Here is a 16,352-nt window from a genome sequence, read left to right as displayed (position 1 = left end):
TCATTCAGCCTTTTGCTGAAACGTTTTGAATTATAAATTGTGTCACTTTCATTTTTGTCAACCACATAATGCTGAAATAAACATCGATTTGGTTTAAGCAACGAAACTGGGAATTTGTTTAAACCTATAGGTGCACTTAGCTAATTGTACTGAACTTACTTCAAAGAAACGTGAGGGTAATTCAAAATATATGTGAATTATCAGATTAGAATTTGATACAACAACCCGGGTTGATAAGTGTTAAACATTTAAAAACGGTTAAACACTTGAGAACAGTTAAACTACTGAGAACTATATTCTATACTAACTATATTATTTTCTTTAACCAATAGTGAATTTAAATATAAAATTGTATGTAAATTGTCGGTCTATTGTATGTTACTTGTTTTTTATATAAACTAAAATAAGCCGTCAGTTTAAACTCATTCCTTGGTCTGTGGTCCTTTATTATTATTTTTTTTATTATTGCCACCACTGTACAGTACTATAATAGCCAAATTTATCACTATGGTCCATAGACTATTAAGTGTAATCACTCTGGAAGTGTCACATGTTGATCACAGTTTCTCAGGGTTCAGGTAATGACCAATCACGGCTCAGCTTGCAAGTACCTCAAACTCAAAATAGGTCCAGTGCCACGCGCCGCTGCTTTTGCACAGCGTGCGCGGGGCACCATCGTTCGTGGGAGGGAAGCCCCAATTTGCGCGAGGGGATGTATTGCAACATTACCGAGTGTGCACACTACAACATGACATTCATTCAAACACACAGAGTACCCCAATTCCAAACATGTCTACTGCAATTTGAAACAAATCTCTGAATTCACTCTACAGGTTCTTTAACACTTCTAACGTAGACACAACCTGATCTGCTCCAATCATAACAACTCTCTGATTTGAAACAGCTTCTGAAAACTGTGGCGAAGCAAACTATTCTGTATTTTGTACATTTTCTGTTGTTTAAATTCAACTACGTAAAATGATAAATAGTATGATGGTTGGTTCTATCTGCCTTGATAGATAAAAAATCCATACAGCTATTTCTATTCTAATTTAAAAATGGTGTAAATGTTGGTTTTATTTGTGTTAACCCATATTTCCACACAATAAGTCATACTGTATTGTTTTACTGGACAGTAGTTGGAATCATTTTAACTGCAGCACTTTGTTTATGTTTTTATGTTTGTTGGTGTAATGTCTGTCTTTTAATACTGCTCCGTATGCCATTGAATTGCCCCACATCAGTTATTAATTTGAGAAACTTATTATCATACACTTTTTCTGTATCAGTGGGATTTACTATAATTGAAACCTGTTTTGTTCTTTGTTTTGTTTAAATCCAGCAATAACCTATTAAATGTTGAACCAGTTTTCAATGTCTTCAATTAATTTTCAACTGTAGTCACAAGCTGTTCCAGCTTTTTACCAGAGTAGTAGATAGATGTGTCATCAGAAACTAACATTTGAATACGTTTGATGGATATTGCAGATGTCCCTGATACATAGCATGAATTATTTACATGAATAATATAGGGCCAAATAGAAACCCTTGGGCAACCCCTATGAGTTACCGTATTTTTATTTTACATTGGTAAATCATTAATATGATATGATCAATAATGTTTTTTTGTTTGTTTTTTAAACATCAACTCAAAATTTTGTATTATCTATTCTAGATATTCTCGATATGCCTTCCACAAGTTCCATCACTACCATTGAGGTGGTCCTTTTTGCTCAAAAAGCCATATTGGTTCTCCTCTTAATACCGCCACTATCACGTCCATCAATACTATAAAAAAATAATAATAAAATAAAAAAACAACTGTGCCACAAACATTATCCGGAGGAGTTCAGAATCAGTTATCGTTTAAGAATATGACAAAACATTTTAAATTTGTTGATTCCATTTTTTTTTTAGCTACATCAGCTAAGAATTACTGATTCTGAAGTTCGTGGGCAAATATGACTGACAAACCTAACATCCACGGAGACATACTGAAAGCAGTGCAGCCAAGAAAAACACCACAATCTAAAAAGTACACTGTTGGGACTAAATAGATTTAATTTCACTGGACAAATAATGGAATTTAGATTGCAAATATGTCAGTGCCTCTGATAGTGTTATCATAGAACTATCAGGACATTGATGCTAGGCAAAAATAGATGAATACTACCAATTGTTTTGGCTTAGAAGGCAAATAGAGTTATTTTCTTGCCACTGTCCTATTTCAGACTAAAGTGCTGCAAAAAGCCCTTTACAAAAAGGCTTTATCCTTGATGCTGGCTGAGATGAGTTCTATTGTGGTGCACTGTCGGCTCACATCACATCACATACGTTGACCATTATTTCGCATTTAAGGTTTTGGACCTTGCAGTCACCACTGAAACATTTAGGCCAAAAATGAGTGCTTACCTTTTTTAACACGCCATGGTTAACAAGGAACCACATCCTCTGGAGGTGAACTTCTTCCAAGTTGTCCACCTGTAATTTCTAAAAGAAGAGGAGGAAGATCTAAGCACTGTTCAACAGAGAGCAACAAAGTGGAGTAAAGCGACGTATTAAAGCACTTACCATTTTTCTGATGCTTGATAGTTTAAAAACTTCCTCGTGATGAACCCTAATGGTGTAGTTGACAGGGAAATTGTGCTTCTGCAAAACATAAATAACCCCCAAAGTTTGTAATTTAGATATGTTTTACTAAGTCATTAGTCATCGATTAACTTGATAATTGATTACTCTTCTATTAACTGATAAATTTTGGCAGCTCTAGTTTGTTTGTTTGTTTTTGTCTCTTAAAAATTTATGAGTTTGTATGTTTAGGCTTTAGTTGGCCTGACTCTCCTACTACATTTGTTTGGATGGAGGTGACCTCAGCATTACTCCACTGTGTGCCAACAGCACTCAGTTTTCCTTTGCTTGCATCCTCTAATGTAACATATTCAGACTTTTTTTTATGTAGAAGTCGGTGGCAGTTGTATTGACAGTACCTGATAATATTAGGTTTTACGCACATTGACTAATTCCAATTCAGTGTATCTTTTTTTTTCACTTTGTTGTTACGACCCATATCCAAACTGTGCCGCTTGGGATCTAAAAATCAGAATGATGTCACTTGAATCATGCAGTATCTTATGAGATGTTGAAAAAGTCACTTTTAAATTCAAACTGACATTTGTAAATTGGCTGTAAGCCAAAACGGTTCAGTAATGTACATTCTTGTAGATACTCCACTCCATGTGTTGAGAATGGAGATGATTAAAGCCTCTACTGCGGGTTCCCGGGCTGCCTCTCCATGCTTTTGCTTTGACATTCAACTAAGGAGGTGGTCATACACTGAATAGCAGCAGTGTGTTGGATTGCTCATGTCCACAAACCAACACAGATTCAAATTACAAACCAGTGACAATGACTGCCTTGGTTTGCAGTGAGTAGTAGACCCACTGCAAAATTATGAAGACATCTGTCGCATTTTACACAAATGGAATGAAAAGATTCAACATGTTCCAACACCATGTCTGGTCTCAATGAATAGTCTCATGCTGTAATAATTCCTCAAAGAATTGTGGTCTCCACTCTCATAGGCAGTCTCTCTTCTCAACGCGTGTGTTATTTGTTGAAATAAATGAGTGTCTCTTCATATTGCCTTCAATCCAAAGATATCATTTACAGCACACTGAAATGAAAGAGTAACCGGTAACTGTTGATCCCATGTGAATGCGACTGCTAATTAAAAAAGCAGCACCTATTGAGCCTGGCAAGCAGTCTCTGAGATGAATGGCCCTATTTTCATGCCATGCTAAGCGCAATCTGTGCGCATGAGTGGAGTTTTCTTTCTTTTGGTATTATGCTACACTAGCACCGATAGAAGAGGGAGTTTGTGCCGTTGTGGGAATGAACACATCTGACTCCCGACGCAAAGTGCATTCACAGTAAAATTAACTGCAAGAAGTTGATGTGCCTTGCCAAAAACTCCAGCTTTGTCTCATCTGCCCAAAGGATATTATCACAGAAGATTTATGGCTTGTCAATATGCATTTTCGCAAATTCCAGTCTCACTTTTTTTTCTTTTTATGATTTGCTTACCAAGAAAATCAATGAATAAAAATGGAGGATGCTTGGTTATGTTCTGGGGCTGCTTTGCTACATCTGGCACAGGTTTACTTGAGTCTGTGTAAGGAGCTGAAACATCTCGACGAGACACCCTTCAAACCTGACACAACTGGAGCAGTTTGCTCACAAAGAGTGGGCCAAAACACCTGCAGAAGTCTCATTGACAGTTACCGAAATCGTTTGAGTTGAAGCGTTCAGAGCGAACACTCCACACTTTTTTGGGGGTGGGCAGGTGTGCAGGGTGACGTCATGCTCATCGCCGAAGGACATGTAGTGTTAGCGTAAGGCATAATTGGGATGGAAAAAAAACACAAAAAAACTAAGAGACCAGCTTTGAGCACAGCCCAAAATCCAGCTCAGACTCCAAGCTGAAAAAATTAAGAGTTTAATCGAGCACACGTACTCGCACTATGCACAAGCTTGACACAGAGTCTGCAATTACACTTTAGGCCAGAGGTGCGAGTAAAAAAAAGTCATAAACTCCGCAATGCACCTTTAAGGTCTCCAAAATGATTTTGGTGCATTGATTTTTTTTTTTTATTATTATTTATTATTCATATTAATTTTGACAAAATAGTACTCAAAAGTTCAATATAACGTGGCTAGAAAATGATTTATAGAATAGAACAAAATTTTACTTTATTGTCATAAATCCAGAACAAAATGCAGTTTGCATCCATCCAGAAGTGCCTAGTAAAAAGAAATTATATATATAAAAAATAAGATATATGCAGTACATACAAATATTTGCAGGCTATAGATATGTGTGCAGTGTTTATGAACAGACTGAAGAATTATATTTATTGTGTATACAGTATTTATAGATAATCATTTATTTACAGTAGTGCAATTATAATCAGGAGACATTATCATTATTTGACTTTATCATTATTCACTTAAAAAAACACACAACTCAAAATTGTGTGTATCAACATTAAAAGTGCAAATATTAATGGCATCTGACCCCCTGAAAAAGGCTTAAGACGATTAAGTATCAAAATGATGACATACCCTCTACGCTGCCATATTGGACATTTTTGTCCAGTCCACATCATCGCTGTGATGTGTTGCGTGGTTAACAGAACACACACTTGTTTTCTGGTCAATTTGTTATAAAAATGTCATGTTTGGGTTCTGTTTTACCTTGTGTGTCTCCCTTGGTCTTGTTAAGTGTAATCCTGCCCTTCCTCGTGTCAACCAATCAGTGCCCTCTGCCACTTGTGTCTTGCCCCAGGTGTGTCTTTGGTGTGTGTATTTAGTCTCCTGTCTCCCCTCTGTCTGTGTCGATTTTTTGCCTTGTTGTCCTCCCCACGTTTTGTTTCATTGCCATTTGGAGTTCGCTTTTGAATAATTAAATTCCTTTTTTTTTTCTTGTTTTTCTTTTTACATCACCTCTACCTCCTTGCCCTGCTTCCCTGCGTTTGGGTCCTCCACCAAACTTTGGCCCCTTAACAAAATTAATCGACCACAGAAGGACCCAGCGGGGGCTCTGTCATGCCACAAAAAAAGACTTTGACGATAGCTTTGTTGGACGAAGCCCTGCGGCACCTGGCTTTGGCTGGTGGCGCTCTGGGTGTCAGGTCGAACAGTCCTCAAGTCCCCGAACCACGTCTGCCAAAGCCTCAAGTACCCGAACCACGTTTGCTGCAGCCTCAAGTCCCCGTCCCACGTTTGCCGCAGCCTCAAGTCCCCGTCCCACGTCTGCCGCAGCCTCAAGTCCCCGTCCCACGTCTGCCGCAGCCTCAAGTCCCAGTCTCGGCTCCACGGCGGCCTCAAGTCCCCGTCCCGGCTCCACGGCGGCCTCAAGTCCCTGTCCCGGCTCCACCCCGTCCCGGCTCCCGCCTGTGCTGCTGCCGTGCCAAGTCTCTTCGCCTCTGCCGTGGCGGTCTCAAGCCCATGATTGTGGACCGGCGCCGCACGCCCTGCGGCCACCCTCTGCTTCTCGTCCGGCTTCTGCTTCTGATGCCAGGGCGGCGCGGACGCTGCCACAGCCGCCTTCTGCTCAAGTGTGGCGCCGGGCTCCCCTCGTCTAGCGTCCGGGACTCCCTCCGGAGTGTCCCTGATGGGTGGGCCAGGTTACCGCCTCTGTGCCCTCTTCCGCCCGCCTTGTTTTTGGACTTTTTTTTTGTTTTAGGGACGTCTGGGAGCCGTCCCTTGAGAGAGGGGTACTGTCATGTTTGGGTTCTGTTTTTCCTTGTGTGTCTCCCTTGGTCTTGTTAAGTGTAATCCTGCCCTTCCTCGTGTCAACCAATCAATGCCCTCAGCCGCTTGTCTTGCCCCAGGTGTGTCTTGTGTCGGCAAAATTTTTATGGACAACTCACAAAGTTTTTTATTCTATTAAAGTCATAATGTTGGCTCTCCTAATGGCCTCGTAGACTCAAAACATTACACATTCCTTTATGTCCAATAAATGCGACTGTCACCAAAACGTTTTGGATTATATTAATCTCTGAAGTGTTGCCACATAACACTTACAACGTCACAAATGTTTAGTTGAACACACAGCTGCTATTTTTACAAGAAGCCATGATCTATTCTGTTGTACGAAGGGTACCAGGTTGATACACAGGTTTATTGTACCGTCTGCCATAGATGAACAAAGAAGTGTTTCAAATTGATGAATTAATAACATCAACTAATTATAATCATCATAGTAATAATGCTGTATAAATACTGTACTTCTGTTTTTGTGGACTGGAAAAGGTCGTCTGTAAACAAAAACACTAATTTAATCATGTGGTGGCTGAAAACCTACACAATAGGCCTCTTGTATTCTTATTAAATATTTTCAAAAACATTAGCAGAATGAGCTTTCTATGAAATTCCTTCCTTCAAATCCTTATTGTGACTGTTAAGGGCAAGTCTTCAATTTGGGCAAAATGACCAGCAACACATAAGTGATGATTTAAAAAAAAACACACAGTAAGTCGATTCTTAAATCAATTTTGCGCTACTATGACCTGACTACCTCAGTCGGACAGCCTTCACACCTCCCAATGAAATACCTCAAGTGGCATGGTCATAAACTTGCCATCATTTTCTCTTACCATGTAGCGTCGTCTGTGGCTTAGATTGTCATCAAGCGTCCTCAAGGGAGTGCACATGCTTGGGGGCGTTGTTGCCATCAGAACAGGCAGGAACAGAAGCAGACCTATGAGGACAAAAAGAACACCAACAATGTGAACTGGGGCAAATCAAGGATAAGAACTTTTGGTGTGCTTGTTACCTTTGACTGGAAAATAACACTCACTACATCACCATAGTAGGTTGTTACAGTACCCTTGTAAAAATATTTGACAAACTGTATCTATCCTTGATCTCAGCAGGAATAAAAATACTGTCAGACCTTGACAAAACCTTGTTCAATGCGCAGAGAAAGCACAGAGGTTTGTTACACCTACTATAGAAAGACACCTGACCTAAAGATTCCCCACAGAGAGTATATCCTGGGAGCAGCTCTTACTGCACACCGTATTAGATGTACAGTACATCCGAGCCGACATCCATGACCATAGCTATAAATTCAACCAAGCAGTCAATCAACGTGTCTTAACTGTTTAATGACATCAGTCCACATGCATTGTCCACTGTATTTAGAGTGGAACCAAATAGACTCAGTTTTAGAGTAATATTTACACTTGGAAGAGAGTAAAATATTGAATTGAACAAAATAAAATAAAAGTCACTCAAGGGTTGAGGAACAAACTCACGACCTTAAGTTTAGGAGACAGACGATCTACTCCCTGATCCGTGCAGTGCATGCTGTGTGTTAGTATATCACTCTTAGGTGGTAGTGTGGCAGTCTCCCAAGCTGAAGGTTGTGAGTCCGTTCCTCAACCTTGAGTGACTTTTATTTTTATTTTATTCAATTCTTTATTTTATTCTCTTCCAAGTGTAAATATCAGCCTACTCTGAAACGGAGTCTATTTGGTCCCACTCCGAATATAGTCAAATTTACTTTAAATAGAGTCAAATTTACTGTGTATAGGTGAGGTTTGTTTGGTCATGTGTGAACACACTATTCAAACTCAAGTGCACTACTACCAAGAAGAGGTGGTCTCGACTGTAACCAAACTATCGAAGTGTTTTTGTGCTGAGAAAGCCATTCATTCTACTCTCAGTGACTGTGAACAAGATAAGCAGCAAAGAACAGATGGATGGATGAAGCATTTAGGAACCGCAGCAAACCAGCCATAAATTGTGGGAGCGTGTTAAGTTACCAAGATAGGTTCCGGAGTGCTAACAATGGCCAGGCCTGGTTCTCACAGGAGCCCCATTGAGAGCTTAATATTATTGCAGAGGTTGTTCCCCCCACAAACATCATGCTGTAAAGCAGGGGTGCTCAAGTCCACTAACACACCTGATTCATGATCAGGATCGTTATCAGGCTTCTGCAAAGCTTGCTGATTAGCTGATCATTAGATTCAGCTGTGCTGCAGGAGGGACTCATGGAAAACAGGCTGGATTGGGGCTCTCGAGGACCGAACTTGAGCACCCCTGCTGTAAAGCATACCGATATCGGATTCAAAAGATTGTCAGGATGTGTTCTGAGAAATGGTGAACCATGCTTCTCTACATGGCAGGCAGATGGAATTGAGTCTGACTTTAGTTGCCAGACTACATTGTTCCAACAAGTAATGGTGGCATACTGCTATGGTGTCTTTCCTACACACCTTAATTTGCCCTTAATTTCAATTAATTAGCTCACCAGGCAATTGTTGCCAAATATCTTCGATTCATTGTGAAAGCATGGGGAGAGGTTCACTACTTTGTGAACAACTGCGTGAGCAATAGTCTAACACTTAAAAACAATTCTCAATATGGAATTTCACAATTTAATCGTCGACAGTCCAAAATATCATCATCATATATCAAAATGTTATCAAAATATTCAGAAAATCTGGAAATATTTCTGCACGTAAGAGGCAAGGCCGAAAACCAACATTGAATGTCTGTGAACTTCGATCCCTCAGGCGGTGCTGGATGGAAAACTAGCATCATTGGTATTGCCATGTGGGCTCAGGAACTCTCCAGAAAACCACTGCCATTTAATGGCATATCGCCCACCCCTACACTGCCAATCATTTCTGCTTCAATCTATGGCTACGCAAAGAATTGTCAAGATCTACTCCAGTCTGCTTTGCAAGACAGAATGACAAATGGACAAAGTGACAAAGTGTCTTTTTTTTTATTAATTTTTTTTTACATTTATTAAGCTTTGAATTGTAAGAGATGTAATTGTAACCTTGCAACTCTGGCTGGCCATAATGATCCATTTATGATAGCTAAAGAAGCATTACGCTGTATCAATTCCATTCAGTGTATGAAATTCATTCATCCATCCATTATCTGAACCGCTCATCCTCACGAGGGTCACGGACATGCTGGAGCCTATCCCAGCTGTTCTCCGGGCACCCTGAACTGGTTGCCAGTCAATCGCAGAGATTTACAAAATTGATTCTAGAATTGATTCATGGTACACTACATTCATACTCTACTATATTTGTACGGTACATCTTGACAGTAATCAATTGTTGTGTTTTTACATTCTTTTTAATAGGATGTGAAAATGCCCCTCTGGATGTTCAACACTGTATTGTTTCCATTGAGGAGATTGCCCGTAGCAGTTGCGCCACTTATGATGTCATGTACATCAACAACACCACTGCTGGTTATTTTTGCCTGAATTGCTTCAAGACACATGAGCAATATTCATCCATCCATCCATCCATCCGTCCATCCAATTGCTTCAAGACACATGAGCAATATTCATCCATCCATCCATCCATCCATCCATTCTCCTCACGAGGGTCGCTGGCATGCTGGAGTCTATCCCAAATGACGAAGGGCAGTAGTAGGCAGGGTACACTCTGTTGTTTGCCAGCCAATTACAGGGCACACTCATCCCTCAAATTCAACTGATCAATTAATATATTATTATCTATTCACAACCATTTTAAAATACATTTGACCTACATTGTATGAAAACAATGATAATTTCATATGAATGAAACCCATAGAAGGTTAAAGCGATGTTGTAGATAACAGCACAAATTTTCTTATTACCAATATTCTGAATGTGGTCATGTATAATTGTATTGACTACAAGAAGACTGCCATGTACTTTCCATGAAATGCAACATGACATTTCAAACCACAACAATGTCATCAATGTAATCTGATTTTGTTAAACACATAAACATAATTTTTTTCTATTCACAAAATGACATGATCTCTATTCTGAGTTTATATGCTATGATTTAACGATCATTATTTTGACACACAAGCATCTTCCTTTGGCCACCCAACACTAAAGGCCGCAAAAATACCAGCGATATGGGCTAAATTATAAGGAAAAACAAAGTCCAATATTCAAAGTAAGGTCATCTTTGGCGTTTACCCTGGTGGCAAATCCTGCCTGTCTCAAGTCTTAACCTGGAGGCTGACAGCAAACATGAATGCAATGTAAGTGTTGAGAGATTGCGTAATATGAGAAAGACCAAAGAGATAGTCATTAAGGCCCTTCTCACATTTGGCAGATGTCTAGTGTCTTTTCCTAAAACCATTATGTATGACCCTAGACTTAGATTTCTCAATACTGTATTTAACAACAATACAAGCGATATGTAACCTCACATGCTTGCTCCCAGCTTAGGTTAGCCTCATTGTGAACTGCCTCGGGCAGCGGTTCTCATTATTTTCTTTTGTTGGCGTGCTTTGAACGCCAGAGGATTAACTACACATCAATCACACGCCAGTCAAGGCAGAGGGGAAACATCTGCCTCACGGCTTGTATAAATTGCAAGAGCAGAGGACGACTGTGCACAAGAGATTCCCTTTGCAAACTGACGCATTAAAAGCACAAATATTGTCAAGTCAAGCTATGCTACCCAAAAAATGTTGTCGGGTGTACACGTTTATGTAACCAGCTTGCTTGGAGAAGTGCTTCAAATCTTTGTTGCATGGTCACCAGCAACTTTTGGCACCTGTATACTGTTATTCCACAATTATTTTGTACTTATTGCTTCTCTAATAAATAAAGGTACACAGTAAATTCTGTAGAGTAAATTTGACTCTCTTTAGAGTGGGACCAAATAGACTCAGTTTTAGAGTAATATTTAATTTTTCTATTGAAATTTTTTTGTTAAATTATATTTATTTAAAAAGAGTGTAAAAAAAAAAAAAAGGATTAAAATTCATTTTGGTGGGTGGTCATAAATATTTACTAGCCAATTTGGCTGGTAATGTGAGAGGCATAGACCTTTTTCCCAAAACCCGGAAGTTAAGTGATCATTGTGTGCATCAACTTCTGGTGTAATTCACAGCGTCTGAACAATACAGCGGGCGAAGAGCCACTGTATCGTACTGGGATGCTCCTCCCGCGCTGAAACAACCTTCCCTTTCATTTCATTAGTTTCCCTGCGACAAGGAACTAAACCAGAAGTGGATTCGAGTGATTCGGCGGGGTTAAAGAACACATTTTAGTATCAGCAAAGGACAACACGCAAGTCTACAGTAGCAATTCACCTCCGAGGATTTCGTGTTGGGGCTAAACTGTTTGATGCTCGAGACCCGAGGCTGTTCTAAGTATTTTCCCTTGAATTAACTTTACGACGCCTCCTACGAGGGAATGTGTGTTTTTGATTGATGTAGCTGCAAGCAAACGAGCCCTCAGCCTCGCTGTGTAACTTTTTGAAGGAACACAACTGTACAGGAATAATGAATGACTGTACTTGATAAAGTTGTCACCAACTAAAGTTAATAAGAGTTTGTGGAAACTGTTATTTAGCATCTACAATTGAAACAGTTTAAGATGAGAGAAACTGTCAAGCCACAAATGTAAATAAATAACCTTGTGTTCATCACTTTCAATGATCAATGACGGTTTAACATATGCAAACCATACAAAGGAGAAAATTGTGCAAAATTGGGATGGTATGCACTTGCCCTATTGTCTACTGAAACCAATTGTATTTGGCTGTAAAATGTGGCGATACAAAGCCCCTTCCAGAGTGAATCCTTTAAAGATTGTACAGGAGAAGAAAGTGGTCTTTATGAGGGGGTAATAGTCATAAGAGACAAAGCAAAAGTTGTTTAAGCCGGATGATGAAGTGAACAAGCTCAACTTTTCTTTATTATCAGCAGGAAGCTACTCTGCTGTTGTGTCCGACTACAAAGATAGAGATGGTTTTAGCGTTTAGCAAATAAAATTCCGTCTGTGAGTAACACCCCCCTTTTCAATGGTCACAAACAGGTGTGCTGTTCAGGGTCAAGAGTTGATTTTTTTTTCCAGACAATTTGTTAGGCAACTCAGGGTTGTCATTAGCCTGCAGTAGAAGTGTTGGATGCAAGGGTCTGCTTGCCACCCGTAAACGCTACACGCAGCTTTTCTATTCACTGTGATGAAAACGTTAGCTTTTGATCTGACCGAAGGAGGTCTTTTGTGTCTTATCTTTGATTATACAGTGGTGTACAAAAGCAGTACTACGTTTATTTTGGTTAATTTGTACAGCAAACCAACTGCTGACTGATGACTCTCCTAATAAATCATGTGTTTGCATGTGAGAGTCCGCATGATAAGCACTATCTAGCAAAATGCCCTAATCCAATTATACACAAAGAGTAACCAGTACAAGCAAACTCAATTTCACAATCCTTCTTAATCCACAAGTACACAAATAAAAATATGACAGTCCTTTTTGAACAAAAATAGTTTTTTTTAAAATTACAATTTACAAGTCTTCTATCTAGACGCAACATTTGTGTCGACATTTTCATTCACAATGTTCCCTCAATGCACCTCAATGGAAACTACCATGAAAACTCTGAAGGTTTCAAACATAAGCTATAGAACAATTAAAATAAAATTCTAACACATTTGTAAAGTATTAATTACATTAAAAAATTAATATGGGAAAAAAACTTTAAAACCCTGTATGTCGCGACCATCATAAACCAAGGACAAACCAAATCAACCATTGGGCTATTGGGTACAAATAATGGCCCTTACACATGCCCACCAAGGAACAAATGACCATTAAAGAAATGAAAAATATATCTCTGTTCTGTGTTAGACAAAACTGTTGTGACTTAGAATAAATCAAAAACCTCTGCATTGAAGGTGGAAAGACACCCAGTAAGATAGATTAATGTAGTCTTCATGGTATGTAACCTGACGTTTTTCCCTTATAAAAATGTCAATGCAACCAAAAACTTTGAAGCGGGTATCGTCTACTATGCAAAGCAAAAGCCATTTATCAACAATACCCAAAAACGGCGCCGGCATCTCTGGGCCTGAGCTCAAGTGTTCTGTGATCTGGCGAGTGCACATTTCAAATTGTTTTGGGAAATTGTGGTTGTCGTGTCCTCTGAGTCATATAGGAAAAGAACCATCCGGATTGTTATGGACGCAAATTTCAAAAGCCAACATCTGTGATGGTATGGAGCTGTGTTAGTGCCAATGGCATGGGTAACTTTCACATTTGGGAAGGCACCATTAATGCTTAAAGGTGCGTACAGGTTTTGGAGAAACCATATGCTGCCATCCAAGCAACATCTTTTTCATGGATGCCACTGCTTACACATTTCAGCAAGACAATGCCAAACCACATTCTGCGTGGCTTTGTAGTAAAAGAGCGCAGGTACTGGACGGGCCTGCCTGCAGTTCAGATCTGTCTCCCATTGAAAATATGTGCCTCATTATGAGGCGTAAAATACAACAATGGAGACCCCGGACTGTTGAACAGCTGAAGCTGTACATCAATCAAGAATGGGAAAACATTACACCTACAAACGTTTATTGACTGTTGTTAAAAGAAAAGGTGATGTAAAATAGTGGTAAACATAAACCTGTCCCAGCTCTTTTGGAACATGTTGCAGCCATAAAATTCTAAGTTCATTATTATTTGCTAAAAACAAGTTTATTAGTTTGTACAAACCCAATTCCCCAAAAGTTGGGACACTATACAAATTGTGAATAAAAACTGAATGCAACTATGTGGAAGTGCCAAATTTCAAAATTTTGTTCAGAATAGAACATTGATGACAGGTAAAAAGTTTAAACTGGGAAAATGTATAATTTTAAGGGAAAAATATGCTGATTGTAAATTTCATGGTGCTAACAAATCTCAAAAAAGTTGGGACAGGTATTAATAAAAAAGGCTGGAAAAGTCAATTGCACGTATAAAAAACAGCTGGAAGACCAGTTACCACTAATAAGGTCCATTGGCAACTTGATTGGAGTATGAAAAGAGCTACTCTGAGTGGCAGTGTCTTTCAGAAGCGAACTGTCACGAGTGGGTAGTGTTTGTTGGACCCCAAAAGAAAAGAGCAGACCCAGCCAGGGCGAAAGTCACTCAATTTTAATGAACCAACAAAAGGCTCACAGCACGTGGACAAAAGGTTGTTCAACAAAAGGCGACGACGACAAAAAGGTGTACGTCATGGGAAAAAAACAAGAAACCACAAAATCACGTCGGAGGGCGGATAAAACAGAGGAGTGTAGCATACAAAGTAGATTAAAGAAAAACGCTACAAGTCTAATTACTAGTGGTTAGTGATGTGCCCTACTGTGCCGAGGCGCCGATGCGTGTGCCGAGTAAACCGGAAACAAATCTGCAAAGCGCGCATCGAGGCATGTGTTGATTACGCTTGTGGCCACGCCCGTAGCCTCGGAACGCGCGTTGCTACGTCCGAAGCCTCGCCAGACGGGCTTCCTACGTCATCGCCAACACATAGTTTCGCGGGTGATTCGAAATAAAATGGCGCACCGAGACGACAATGAGCTCACAGGTGACCCTGACATGGACGCACCCACAACGAAAAAGAAGAGAACATCCCCTGTCTGGGATCATTTTGAGCAGATCTCTCCTAAAAAGGTACAAATTATAATAACCAGTGTGAATATATATTGTAAATTATTGTGACAACACAGTGTATCCCTCGTTTTAATGTCTTTCTTCTACTTGCTGATATTTCAAAAGGTGAAGTGTAAACTTTGTTCTAAAGAACTTGGGTACCAAGAGAACACTCTTTAGCCCCAATAAAGCACAAGAGGCTGAGAGGAGGCTCACAGCTGAATGTGCGACAGTGATCCAGCACAGGGCATCTTCCTCCTCCTCCTCCTCGTCCTCCAACCCATCATCTTCATCAACACAACCGGACACATCAGAAGCTTCCCAGCCTGTGGAGCAAGGTAATATTCGATACGATGGGCAGCCAGAACTGCCTGTTGGCTGTTAGTCTGTTTTGTTGTGTCTTAGGTGACAAACTGTGGCGGCGATTGGACCACACAGTCATGCAGAGGAGGACCCAGACGAGGACCCAGAGTGAGACCGCAGATGCGACTGTGGAGGTCCACACTTACCTGGGGGAACCCAACATAAGCAGGATGTCAAACCCCCTGGATTACTGGGAGTTGCACAAACATGTCTACCCAAACCTCTACAAACTAGCAATAACCTTTCTCTGTACCCCGGCCTCATCCGTCCCTTGCGAAAGACTATTTTCAAAAGCAGGAGAAATCCTATCTAAAATAATAAACCGTTTAAATCCAAAAACTTTGGAAATACTAGTTTTCCTCAATAAAAATGAATGAAAGGTGTGTCTTGTTCCTTGTTTATATGTCAATGTCTAAAATAAAGCAATCATTCTTTCAATTACCACACGCACATTCATTCACATCACAACTCCCTGCCCTTTTGACCCCATCAAATCCATGGTATCATTCTAATCACTGTCTGTCATGACATTTATTTTCCACATGAAGGCGCAATAGAACAAATGAAGCCTCATGATGCTTCGGCCCAGGAGCGAACCAGTTGGATGGAAGGCCTCATTGCTTCATGATGCTTCAGTTTACCATCACTAGTAGTGGTGTCCACAACACCAAGAAAGATTGCCGCTAGAAAGGTAGCAGTATCAAAACGTCAGGTATGGTGAGTAGCGTCACGGAGCAATAACCCGATACGCCTCTGTTGCTGCCAGGCTTTTATTTCGGCCTGATGACCTAATGGGCAGCAGGTGTGTCGGCAAGATCTGCCCTCCAGCTGTTTCCCCAGCAACTGCAAGGGAGAAATCAGAAACGGGAAACAGCAGAAAACCAAAACATAACACGAACATGGGTAGAGAATCACCAATTCCTCCAATGTTGCGCAGAAAGATAGTGGAGAAATATCAGAAAGGTGTTTACCAGCGAAAAATTGCAAAAAGGTTGAAGTAATCATCATCTACTGTGCATAACA

General features: G+C 40.1%; 2 protein-coding genes across 7 annotated transcripts in view; one reads left to right on the top strand and one right to left on the bottom strand.

Annotated features, from left to right (window-relative positions):
* il34 (interleukin 34) overlaps positions 1-16,352 on the bottom strand; it is a 46,934-nt gene that overhangs the window by 11,124 nt on the left and 19,458 nt on the right. For all 6 annotated transcript variants that reach the window (XM_086073899.1, XM_086073895.1, XM_086073896.1 and 3 more), the window contains 3 exons: positions 7,158-7,261; positions 2,572-2,649; positions 2,413-2,490 (listed from right to left, as the gene is read on the bottom strand). In XM_086073899.1, the coding sequence (XP_085930025.1) occupies positions 2,413-2,490; positions 2,572-2,649; positions 7,158-7,261 (260 nt within the window). The remainder of the gene's footprint in view (positions 1-2,412; positions 2,491-2,571; positions 2,650-7,157; positions 7,262-16,352) is intronic.
* LOC147176406 (uncharacterized) lies at positions 14,871-15,706 on the top strand. The gene is made up of 3 exons (XM_086072672.1): positions 14,871-14,987; positions 15,118-15,304; positions 15,372-15,706. Exons 1-3 carry the CDS (start codon positions 14,871-14,873, stop codon positions 15,704-15,706), a joined length of 639 nt encoding a protein of 212 aa, XP_085928798.1.

This window comes from Leptonotus elevatus, chromosome 4, assembly GCF_054856555.1.
Source record: "Leptonotus elevatus isolate MCC_2025b chromosome 4, RoL_Lele_1.0, whole genome shotgun sequence".
Lineage (NCBI taxonomy): Eukaryota > Metazoa > Chordata > Actinopteri > Syngnathiformes > Syngnathidae > Leptonotus > Leptonotus elevatus.
This window is presented reverse-complemented; position numbering and strand designations above follow the sequence as displayed.